We start from the raw sequence: 13,384 nt of genomic DNA, 5'->3' as shown, positions 1-13,384 counted from the left end.
GGCTATTTCAGGAGTCGGTGAGAGAGGTGGTTACTTAGACTAGGGTCAGATTAATAACGATGGGAAGACGTAATCCGACGTAGGATACAGCCTAAAAGTATATTCAAAAGTATTTGATGATGTGTTGGATCTTGGGATTGAGGAAAAGAAATATGGTCATACGTCACTGAACGACAGGGATATGTTCTGAGAAATGCGTCCTTCGGCGATTCCATCCTTGTGGGAACATCATAGAGTGTTCTTACACAAACCTAGATGGTATAGCCTGCCACATTCCTAGGCTTCAGGATATAGCCTATTCCTCTGACCACCATCATATATGTGGTCCATTGTTGACCAAAACGCCATTATGTGGTGCATGACTGAATCTAAAAATAACTCTGATAATGTTGGCTTAAGCAACTGTGTGAATAATGTGTTATTTAGTGAGAAAGAAAAGACTGAGAAAAGATCAAGGTGTAAGGATTTGGAGTATCGTAAATTCTGCTCTGGACATGTTAAGATTCAGGTATCTATTTAACTTCTGTATAATTTCTGTGTTGCTATCATACCATATTACCACAAATTTAGCAGCTTAAAACAGCCCAAATTTATTATCTCACAATTCTATAGATCAGAAATCCGGGTATTGGTATGGCTCATCTAGTTCCTCTGCTTATAGTCTGACAAGGTTGAAATAAGGTATAAGTGGGACTGTGTACCTTTTTTGAAAGCTTTGGAGGGAATCTGTTTTGAGGCTCATTCATCTCTCCTATGCATATCTTCTTGATTCCTCTTCTGCCACATCTCTCTGACTCCAGTCAGAGAAATTTATCAGTTTTTAAGATAAATTTCCACCTACTGGTTATTTAATAAAAGGCAGTATAGAGTAGACAGAGAGTTTAGTGCTTCGATTGGGAATTCAAAGCAATGCAGTTGTTGGTAATGCAATGTCTAAGGGATTACCATGAGAGTGTTTGAGATAAAAGAAAACAACGCTGACCTTTGAAATCCAAACGTTGGCAATAAGGAGGTGAAGGAATTGAGAGGCCATGGCATAGGACAATCATTTACAGGGATGTTGAAGTCACCAAAAGTGATAATGAAGGGGCAGTGGAGAAGAAGACAGTGACTGAAGTGGTAAACTCTTTTATGAATGACAAGCAGTGACTGTGTGACAAGAAAATTACTGCAATGAAGTGTAGTGAGGGTGTATGGTGTTCTGGAAGCCTCTTCAAAGCTGGGGTGATGGAGAGGAGAAGAGATACACCTGGAAATAGCAAAGAAGGCAAGGTCATCGACCTGAATCCAAAGCCCTGTGGAACAGTGTCTGGGGAAAATGCAGCCACCTCAGCTGAGTACTCTGTAGAAGCAGTGTTTTTGTGATAAAGACAGGTTTTGAGTTTTGTAATCTATTACCACAAAGACTTGGAAAAGAAACTGACAATGTAGAGAATCATACTGACGAATTTTCATGAGTTCTAGAAAGCACAGTTGATGTTTGTGAAATAGGGGAAAGATGAAAGATTGGAGCAGACTAGACAATGACATACCCTTCTGGCAACGAGAGTCTGGGTATAGGTGGATATCTAAAGGCTTGGGATGCTGGAGGAGTAAGACAAACAAATGTAAGACAGGACAAGATGAGTCCTTATGGTCTCTTAGGCAAGGGAGGTCTATCCGTTGTAATTATATCTTCCTATTCAGAATTGTTCTGTCAGGGTGAGGAGCTCTTAACAAAAGCACCCAAAACTCAGGAAGACTTCACTTCAATGTTTTCTTAATTCATTCAATATTATTAACTGACCTTCATGTGCCAAGAACTGTTATATTACCCGGAACAAATAACAGATCAAAAAAGACTGAGATCTTTGCCCTCCTGAGTCTTAGAGAATGGCAAGGAGAAGATTGTTTATTTCTTTTTTTTTTCTGTCAATATCATGAACAATTGTTATTAACTCAATTTCTCCTTGATATTATTTGGTTAGCAAATCCTATTGCTTTACAAGTTTTGGTGACTACAAAGAGGGAAATACCTGTGGATTATTACAACATCTTTAAACAAACCCACTTATCAAAGGCATCTTGGAATTCATTAAAAATTCATTTGATTAAAATTGTAATATCACCAAAAAAAGGAAGATACAAGAAATTCCGATCTATATGTAGCTGGGAAAATATTATATTTTAATAATTCATAATTCTCAGTTTCTGCATTTCTCTTAGAAAGTATCACAAGTTCCATGTAGGTCATGGACATGCCAAGACAATGGGAGCCGAGTTCCTTTAACATCAGGCAAATGCATGCCTCAAGCACTTTCAACCACTCACTGGCATAAGAGGAGGACAGGAAACACTAATAGTGAGAAGGGTCACTAGATAACAGGTTTATTGGAAGGGGAGAATTATTAGAGTGAGCTGGAAAAGTAAAACTAGGGTGGCAGAGGGTTCACTGTCTGAAATTCAGAATTTACAGGCCATACAGAACCAGTATCTGTAATTTGCTGCTTTCTCAAATGCTCTGTCTCCAGATACTAACATTTTGATTGTTTTTTTATTTTTTTATCATACACATATACACACACATCTGCAACCACCATCTTCTCATTTGCAGCCATTTTAACCACTAGATGTAACATTATCCCCATCTCATTGTAAGCAGGTGTACTGACAAGAAAGCTCCCTCATCAAAAATCACCTCTTTTTATTTTTTTATTTTTATTTTTTTTATTTTTATTTTTATTTTTTTTTTGTCTTTTGTCTTTTTTCCGTGTCCGGCAACGGATCGCAACCCTCAGTGTTGCCCCCGTACCGGACCGGGGACCGGCAACGGGATCGCAAGCCTCGGTGTTGCTCCCGCGCCTCGCTCAGCCAGTGAGCGGGAACCGGTCTGTATGTGGGATCCGAACCCTCGGACGGGAGCGCCGCCGCGCTTCCCAAGCGGCGCACTATCCAGTGCGCCACTGGGCCGGCCCAAAAATCACCTCTTTTTAAAGTGTTTGTCTTAGAAAGTGCCTGCACCAACATATCTCTGCTGCTGCTCCAAGTCCCTTTACAGTAGCTAAACAATTTTGTCAAGTCCATTTTAATCTTTCATTCAGTAAATATGCATTAAGAATGCACTATGTATCAGAAGTTTACAGTAAACTGTGTGTATAAAGTTAAACAGACACAATCCCTACCCTCAAATTTTATATTGATTCTTCCAGGTCTGGCAACATGTCTTCAAGTTTTCTTACTTTTTGCTCAAATAAGGAGACAACTTTAACAAAAAATAAATGAATACACATCTCTCTCCCACATGTCCTATAGGAAAATGAAACTAATCTTGGGGATCAAGTGATTTGCAAGTCACTCCCTTAATTACATTTGCCTACTTAGGATTCTGAGTCCCTGCTACTAACTTTCCTCCCAGTCTTCTGTTTCCTAATTCTTGTTAGCCACAATCTCCACTCAGCGACAGAGCTCTCCCTTCACAGTGTGCCTCGTCACTCTCATGCTTCCCTCCTGTTGTTCCCCAGACAACCGTCTGTCTACCTAATACTGTATCAGCCCCTTCTACCATGTGTTCTATGAGCAAGTCTCCCTCTGTCTTGAGTTTTTCCCTCAAGTCATAAACTAACTACACCTGGCTTCTTCTTGACGATAGCACACACAACCTCTCCTTTAAAAACTACCATTTATTCCACTCACTATAATTATATATCTCCAGGACATTTTGCCTGCTACCCTAACCACATCCAGATCCTTCCACTAATGTCTTCATTTAATAATTTATTCTCTTTTCACAGTCACTTATCACCTACGTTTTCTCACCTAAGTCACAAACCAAACTCTAGGACATGTTCCCATCTTTCTCAGCCAGTGTTAAACCCTGACCCATTGTCTTCTTCCTACACCTGCTTCAGTCACATTCCCCACCACCAAGTTTTCATCCCTCCTGAGTTCTAGTTTCAGAGTTTCTGTTCATGTAACCTTCCATAACCCCCCAATATCACTTAAGCCAATCACCAGAAGACTTTTTCCTTAGTTACAAACATCCCATTCCTTCATCTCAAATCTGAGACTCTAGAACCATCTTCTCTGACCAATATTCCTATCTTTCCAATTTCTCCCCACCGCCCGCCATCTATTAAATAACCTCTACAACCTCAGCAGGAGTATAATATTCTACTGGTTTCCTGGTCTGTAATTACCATCTGAAGTTCACTTGCTTCCATTTTCTGCCTGGATTCTAATGTTGAAAAAGTTACATTGTTATAGATCTTACTCGGTAAATATTTTTCAGTTAATAATAATAATAATAATAATAAATGAATATATTGATATAAAACATTTAATAACAATAACTATCAACTATTGTAAGCCAACTACATGCTTGAAACTGACAAGGCAAAATATGGATGGATGAATAGATGGATATATGATAGACAGATGTAGATTAGATATAGATATGTCAACTATTCTACAATACATTTATTAGCATTTTCCATTTATAAGATGAGGCTCAGAGAACTAAAGCAACTTCACTGAGAATAAGCATCTAATTAGTGGCAGAGCCAGGTTTTCAACTCAAGCAGATCCAAATCTGATACCCATATTCACTGCACAATGCCTCCAATTTCTAACATTCCCACATAGATTTTTATGTCACAGACAAATCCCACTATCTACTTTCTCTGCTCTCACTCCCATGTCAACAAACACTGCTGAGGAAAATCATGAATCTATGCTCTCTGGACAGGTTACACATTCCTGCCATTTACTACAATAAGCTCACTTTATCACTCCCTCTCCTCTATACTGTGAGCAGCCTGAGAACAAAAGTATAGATTGCTCATCTTTATAAATGTGCAAATTAAGGGTCAGATATTTTGCAAATGAAAATAAACTGACTCCCTGAGCCAGGATGAAATAACAATGTAAAGAAGACACCACATACACCATTCCTCTTACTCCATCACCACATGTCAGTTAAGTACACAGGATTTGTCTAAGTCTATTCACAAGGATAAAGTGATCTCACCTAGATCCCTGTTAGGTGCTCCTAATTTTATTTACTTATAGTGCTGCTTTGTAGTGTTTACTTCATAATGGCAGCCTTCTGAGGGTAAATGTCTTACTGCGATGTCATCCATCACCACCAGTTCCAGACAATATGGATGTAGCAACACCGAGATGAATGGGACTTCAGAATATTTACCATGTGCCCATGAGGGCCAAGTAGAAGTTTAGGAATCTTGTCCTTTGATAGTGGGCTTAAGAAATCCACAAATATTCAGGAAATCCTATATGAATATAAACCAAAGGAACACTCATAGAATATTTATTCTAAAGAATCATTTTGAAAGAATCTCAAATCTCTTGGAGAATTCCTAAAGTGAGGAAAGGAGTTTAACTGTCAAAAAAATTCAGATTATAGCAGGAACCCTAGGGTGTCAGGGGAAAATCCATTTCCTTCTTTTTCTGGACACACAACTAGAATACATTTCCCAGCCTGAATTACAATTAGGTGTAGCCATGTGCTGAATTTCAGTCAATGAATGGGAGCAGATAGTGATATGTGCCACTTCTAAACTCAGCCATAAAACCCTCTAACATGTTCCTTCATGATCTGTCCCCCTTCCTGCTGTTAGAACGAGGATCCCCAGGGCAACCTTTAACATGACATGTTAATGATAAGAGAGCTACCACCATCCTTGTATTCTAAGTGACTGGGTGTAAAGAGGCCTCCCTAAACTTAATACTGACAACCTATGATTTCAATAGAACATTACCTGAGCAAGAAATTGAGTTCTGTTGGTTTGAGCTATTACATTTTGGGTATATTTTTTTCTGCAGCCTTGCCTAGTCTAAAAAATAAATTGGTGCCCTACTTTAAAGTAGGATACTACATTAACAAAGAAGGAGACAGAAAAAGAGATGGAGAGAGAGAGAAACTAAGCAACAGTTCAGCAACCAACTGGTGGATTGTTATAAATATGGAAATAATAGGAGGAAAAGAATAAGAGCATATTACACAGCAACAGTGTTTAGGAAAAATTTTGACCTTCATTAATTTGGAAGACAGTGTGTCTCCTGAGCCTGTAAAGGAAGTGGTTGGAAAAAGACAGAGTTTTCTTTCCCTGCCTCCTTGGAAACATTTATAGAGAGAGCCAGACAATTTATTTTTCACATATGTTTTCCTCATATTTTGTAGTTTTCTATAAAGTCTTTTCTAAATACATTGCAAGCGTATAGATTGATGATAGCTTAATACATAGTTACATAGATAAGTGAATAGATCCTACAATGCATACATAATTTTCAGAATCCTCTTGGTTGTTTAGTGGGTAATCATAACAAAAAAATATTAATAATCGATTACTTTCTGCATACTGAAGATTATGAAGGGGCCTTACTTCTCATATCAGGGAATTTGTTTTCCCCCCAGGGCAGGAAAGAGTTCTGATGACATATAATTGAGTAAAATTAGATAGTGCAGGATTGGATAGAATAGAATGGAATGGAGTGGTATGGAATGAGATGATACTAATGGAATGGAACAAAACTGAGTGCATTGCACTTCATAGACCCTTGCTCTGATAAAATAGGTTCATGTGTATGCATATTGGGCCATGCTATTCAATGTATTTTTTACTGTTATTAACAATCATAAATTTTTAAATACTTATTTAGGATATTAGAAAGAATGTTTCTTTAATACTCTTCCATTGACTATGCTGACTGAAAAGAGGAGGAACAAACAGAGAGCTGACGGATTTGGGGAAAGTCAAAAGGTCAATGAACTGGTGTTCCTGGTAGAAACAGCTGAATATGTAAGCCTGAAAGAGAGGCAGTTTGGGTCCCAGAGTGAGATGTGTGAACAAGTGATTTAGAAATGGAATATATTAGAGTAATAGCAATCAAACATGTGACTGTGGCAATGAATAGCTGAAGTAGAGAAGAAAAGGTCATTAGAGATGAGAAGATCACAAATAAGCAGACATTGGCATGGGATGGAACACCCAATTGAATATTTAACTCACCCAGGATAACTTTAGGCAACTAACAGTATCACTGACAAATGAAATAAGGAAGGGTGACTGCACAAGTAGAAAGTAGAAACTGAATGGATTAGCCTCAAAGGAGCATGTGCTACATGAAGGGATGAGGAGAAATATTTGCCCACCACCATTTCTTAGCTTTGATTAGCAGCACCCTGGCTTTGAGGAACTAACAAAAGATACCACACTTATAAGTGTTATATTGCTGTAGTTTAGGCTGACCATAGTAGTCCTGTAAAAACATTCCTCTAGTCTGAGCATCTAAAATAGCCTGTCATGGCTCATTAACTACATCAGGTTTCCCTGCAATCCATATATGATTAAGTTTTCTCTGAACTGAGGTTTTCCAAACCCACTCAGAACTGTTCCTCATGACCATACACATCCCAGGCTCAGAATAACCAGGACATAGGAAGCTGTGCCTGGAGTTCACCAAATCTCCACCAAGCTATTGCCAAGTATGCTGTATTGTTATCTGTTCTGTATGCTATCTAAGTAAATGCTAAGTAAGCTTGGTGTTTGATGAAAAATATTTTGTCTTATGAGTTTAAACATCATCCTGAACCCAAGCCCATTGGTACTACAAGAGCAGAGCTGGTGTTGCAGCCAATGAGTCCCTGCATCAGTCATGGTCTTGTTAGGAGACAGAGATAATGCCAGTTATTTTTAATAGAGAGCATTTAATATCAACTGTCATCACCTAGGCATTAAGAATTGTTAACTTGGTAACTTAAAAGGCAAAATGAGAACACTAAGGCATCAAAGAGGTAGCAAACGCAGGAAAAGGCTAACGCTCCTAGGGCTGAGGGAAGAAAGGTAAGTACTGGAATTTTAAAAATTTAGAAAGTTGCAGTAAGGGTCCCACAGTATGAACTCTATAAAAAAAGCAGAACATCTTGGCTGGTGCTGGTCTCTCTGGGTGTAGAAAAAGGGTCCTTTTGTTCCAAGACTTAATCCAGTAGTGGGAAATGCTGCTCCTAGCATCTCTGAGAGGATTTAATAAGGCTGTTTCTGCAAGTGTTAGGAAAAATCACAAACTGAGCTTGATAGTGACCAGCGTTCTTCATCTAATCAGTTGACTCAATCCCTCATTCCAGAAGTATCTAAATCCTCAGAAGTCCTACATTATCTTGGTTGTTGTGGTTTCCCCTTAACTTTTACTACTGGACATGGGCATATTAAGTGATGTCCGAAAGAATCCTCTGGATTCCAGATATAGTATTCTCTGTTTTCATTTTTTAGCATCAACCCAATTTCCCCTGGAGTAATCAGGATCAATCATCCTAACCAGTAGCGAAACCCCCTTTGTTCTAACATGAAAAGACCAAAATGTCCTAATAGATACATTCATTCCTTGTTAACCAAGACCTCCAAACCAGCATAGCTCAAAGTTGCAGGTACAAGAAGCAAAAATCCTGTAGGTAAGCTAGTAACTGTAATAGTGAGAAGATCCTTGATCCCTGATCCCATGAGAAAGCTGGACGCATATGTCGGTCACTGAGTAAAAGCACATACTGCATCCTGTAAAATAGAATCCCATTCTTGAGGGGTGTATACTCTCAACTGTCATCACAAAGTCTCCAGCAGGCCACTCCACTGTTGTATTAAGCTGGCTGCTTCAATGTGTTAAAATATGTGGTAAGAAGAGTGAACTCCACTTGCATGAGCTCATCACCATATCCTTTGCCGTGAACTGAATTTCTTGATCAGAAAAATGTCATGATAGAACACTGTTAGTGAATATAGCATTCCATAAGCCCATGGATTGTGGTTATAGCAGAATTATCGAGGAGAGAAAGACAAATTCACATCCAGGGGAATGTGTCTATTTCATTACAGGCAAGTTTCTTTCTCCTCTATGATGGATGGAGTAAAATTTCGTCAACTTGACATTAGATGTCCAGTAGATGTTTTTCAAAAAGTCATTTGTTATTTGCAAAAGAGAGAATAGATTTACTTCAAAACTCTAGGTCTCACTGTAATTCTCCTATTTTTACTTGCCAGAGGATTCATACAATTTTCCTGTTTACCATAGGTACTTTGATTATCACCATATCTGTTCAGTCACAAAGCCCAAATTAAAGTACTGCAGGGACTGCACCTGGACTTGTTGTAGAATCTCCTTTTGCATTGATCCCCACTCAAAACTGGCAGCTGTATGTGTTACTCAGTAAACTGAGATTGGGGAACCTCACTCAAATGTTCTCTCCAAAATCCAAAAAGCCCCAATAACATTTGTACCAGAAAACATGGAATGACATTATTAAAACATCAAAAGAAAGTAACTGGAAATCTAGAATCTACAATTACATACCCAGTGAAAATATCCCTCAAAAAGGAAAAAAAATAAACATATATTCAGATGCAAAAACTGAGAAAATTTGTCTTGAGTTGACCCACAATGAAAGAAATACAAAACAGAGATAGTCAAGAAGAATGTGTTCTCAGATGGAAACATAAAATGCAGAAAGAAATGAAAAGAACTGGAAAGGATAATCACGTGGGTAAATCTAAAAATATAATGATTATTTTTAAAATATTAATGACATGCAGTTTAATATATATGTAGAACCAGAATTCATTACAATAACAGCATAAAAGGTAAAAGTAAGTAAATTGAGTTAATTGTCATAAGGGCCTTGCTTGTACTGTCTGGAAAATAATTAAAGTACTAATTTAAGATAGATTTTAATAAATCAAGAATTCATGTTTTGATCTCTAGGATAATCACTAAAATAATAATTAAAATGTATTTTAAGCTAAGGGAAGGAAATTAAATATGAATAAGCTATTTGTTTAATCCTAAATAAGAAAAAAAAAGAAAATATAACAGATAAGATACATAGAAAACAAATAGTAAATCTAAATAGAAAGACATCAGTACTTTACATTAAGTTTAAGAAGACTGGATTTTCTAATAAAAAACAAAGATTGTACAACTATTTTTAAAAATTTTATACTTCCTACCAGAGATTCGCCTTAAACATAAAGACACAGAGTGATTGGAAAAAAAGAATGGAAAAAAAGTAAACCATGAAAACAGTATCCAAAAGGAAGCTGAGATAGTTATAATATTAATAGACAAAATAGATTTAAAGACAAAAAGTACTGCTTGAGATAACGCACATATTATAATACAAGAGAATCGACAGTAATCTTACAATTTTAAACTTGTTTTAAAACATAGCCTCTAAGTATATAATGCAAGAACTGACACACTAAAGAGAGAAAAGGGATACTAAAACAGGTGAGAAAACATAAATCACTGCCTTCAGTGCTGCTAGACACAGATTTATTAGAAAAACTATTTTTATCTGCTGGATAATTTCATTCACCAACCACAGTGAAACTACACCAGCAACTTGAATTTTCTGTAACAAACAGCAATTGTTACTTTAAGTATTACTCTAGAAAGTATCTAGTCAAGATCTTGTAAAGCTGTGTTTTCATTAAAATTTCTCTCGAGTAATGGGTTTTGGTTTTGAAAGAAGTATGCTTCTGACATTCTAATCCTTTGTTGTCTTGATCAACACAGAAATTATTTTACTTTTGACAATGTTCATCCTTAAGCCCTTCACAGCCAATGATCCATTGCAACTGTAAATCACGCCTTGTACTTAACACACTTGACTGAAATTATACCTGGGAATCAAAACAATTTACAACAATTTACACAATTTACAAGGAAGAAAACTTGTTTATCTTTTTCACAAAATGAACATGTTACCAGAGAAAATGACAATTCAGGAAGTGTCCAGTATTAACTTAAAAGATTTCCTGGGCCCAAGGTCCAGGCTTTGATCCCTGTACTAGCCAGCTCCTGGGGGGAAAAAAAATTTCCTTGGTGACATATAGCAACAGAATTGCGTGAAACATAATTAGCAAACCAGCAAACTGTACATGAGTTGGAGTGGTCAATTTGTTGTCATTTGCAAAGATACAAGGCAAAGAAAACTTGGTTGTTTAATATCAATTCCAACTTAACTCTCCCATCACCACCAAAAGCTTTTAAATTCACCTTTTAAATTTAAATATGTTTTACCTCTTAATTACTAGAGATTAATCATATCAGAATATTTTAAAAATTGAATGAAGAAAGGAATTCCCATTGAAAGACTAGCATTTGCTAATAACATGGGTCAGACTTATATGTCCTATTTCATTTAATCCTACTAATAATTTTAAGAACCAGAATTATTACTCTTATTTTGTAAATGACACTGTTGAAGCACATTGTGATTAAGTATCTGGCCATACAAAGCACAGCTATTAAGAAGGGATTAAACTACAGCTACCTGACGTGAATCCCATACACAATGACTAAACTACCCTGTAACAAAAGACTTACATTTTATTGACTGAAACTCACAGAAGACATGTATTTTACATAATAACCCAGCATATGCATATGTATAACCATAAAATATTTCCTGAAAAAATGCTTACATGTAATAAAATCTGATTTTTTTCTATTTTGCTCTATCCTTTAAATTGTGTTTTCTACTCACTAAATTGATTTCACAGATTACTGATGAGTTGCATCTAAACTTCGATAAGCACTATTATAAGAAAAGTATATTGATTAGTTAAGTGGTTGGAAATCAGTTGGATTTGGGAGACAAAATAGCACAATGGGGAAAAAAATCAAGCTCTGAAATATGACAAATTTAAGATCAATTCCTAGTTACTTGACTCCTCTATGATTTATTATCTAATCAGCAAACTGGCAATAATATCATGAATTGCAAAGGACTGTTGTAAGGATTAAGTGAACTAACAATCTACGTGAAGTGGTTAGTACAAATTTTAGGACATGGTAAAAACTAAACAAATTGTAACCATAAGAGAATAAAGCATAACATCTTCCAGCATGGGGCAATTTTCTCTCAACTGAATAAATTTTATCTAATATGGGTAAATCTCTCAGTACCTGGATTCATCTTAAACAAAAAATAGTCTAATTTATTATATTCTTTTGCCATAAATTTAAAATAGATTGTGTGATTTTCCCATAGCTACCATCTTTGCTAGGCTAACGTACATTGTATGCATTTACCTTGTTCAGATAACGGTGGTAACACCACATATTTACAGAACCCAAAATATATTGGAGTGTTTTGTTGTCCTTTAAGTAGCCCAACTATTCATTAGCTTCAGAAAAATGTATTAGTCATTTCCATATATTTAAGTAGCTCAAATGCCTGTGTATGTTACCTTTAAATAAAATTACACATCTAGGAAAGAAATAGCGAATTAAGATTAAAAAACCATAAGGGCTCTATTTCCTAATTCTTTCTTTCCCACCACTAGATCTTTCCTGTCATTTCCAAAATTGAGCCAAAGCATTTATTTCAACTTCCTCCTTTTTCCATTCTTCAAATTCCTTCTTTCCTAATAAGCTTCTTCCCTTATAAGCCACCTCTTACTGTATACATCAGTTCTGATACATATGTCTAGGAAACTCTATAACCTACACCATTTTATAGCCGTGGTTCTCAAACAATGTTTAACTTTGTAATAACTTGTGGAGTTTTTAAATTCTTTTGCCTATCTTTCTGCCGCATAACTTCTGTAAATTGATCTGGAGTAAGGTTTGAGAACTGGGATTTTTAAAAGTTCGCCAGGTCATTATAATATGTAGTCAAGCTTGAAAACCACTGTACCCCAGCATTCTGCATGTTCTCCCAACGCCTGATAGACAGTGCAATCACTGTTCTATGAATGAAGCTGCCAAATTGGCAACTATAACTGTTATTTTTTTGGTTTCAGTAAAGAATATCAATACAGAAGATTACATTCTCTCAACCTTTCTCTTAACTCCAATAGAAATCCAGACAGAGGTATTTAAGAAGGAAGATTTTTCTGTGAAAGTCCTTTTTCTTCTTGGATTTTCAAAGTGTGGCTACCTAAATTGAGTATCTGACAAGAGTAAGATTAAGCAATAGCTTTTTCCAAAGAAGAATCTTCTACAAAGGTAAGTATTTAGAAGTATAAATGTAAAGATTTTGTCTTTGGAGTTCTAACTTTTGCTCATATTATCAAGCATACCATTCTCATGAATTTTAATAAAAATAGTCATGCTACCTAAAAATCTCAGATGTCTTTTTTAAAAGTAATGTAAGTGGTTAAGCTTGCCAAATATTTTAAATTTCTGAAAAACTGTGTCAAGAGCATTATGTTAATTAGTTGCACAATTTATATGCAATTTCAAAATCTATTGACTTTTCTGCTGATATATTTGAATGGTCTCTGAAGTCAGTCATGAGTAGAAGAGCCTTAAAGATGTACATACAGATAGATTTGCATTCATGTTGTTCTCATATGAGTTGGTATTTTTATGTATTTTAAAGCTGCCTTTA

General features: G+C 36.2%; 1 protein-coding gene across 1 annotated transcript in view; it reads left to right on the top strand.

The window, feature by feature from the left end:
* The first annotated feature begins 349 nt into the window (after positions 1-349).
* The window catches only part of PROL1 (proline rich, lacrimal 1), a 30,089-nt gene continuing 17,054 nt past the window's right edge, over positions 350-13,384 (top strand). The window contains exon 1 of the mRNA XM_008587093.1: positions 350-508. Within this exon, the coding sequence (XP_008585315.1) occupies positions 350-508 (159 nt within the window). The remainder of the gene's footprint in view (positions 509-13,384) is intronic.

The sequence above is a fragment of the Galeopterus variegatus genome, unplaced genomic scaffold (genome assembly GCF_000696425.1).
Source record: "Galeopterus variegatus unplaced genomic scaffold, G_variegatus-3.0.2 Scaffold4248, whole genome shotgun sequence".
NCBI classification, from domain to species: domain Eukaryota; kingdom Metazoa; phylum Chordata; class Mammalia; order Dermoptera; family Cynocephalidae; genus Galeopterus; species Galeopterus variegatus.
Note: the sequence above shows the minus strand (reverse complement) of the source record. Positions and strands in the feature narration are given on the sequence as shown.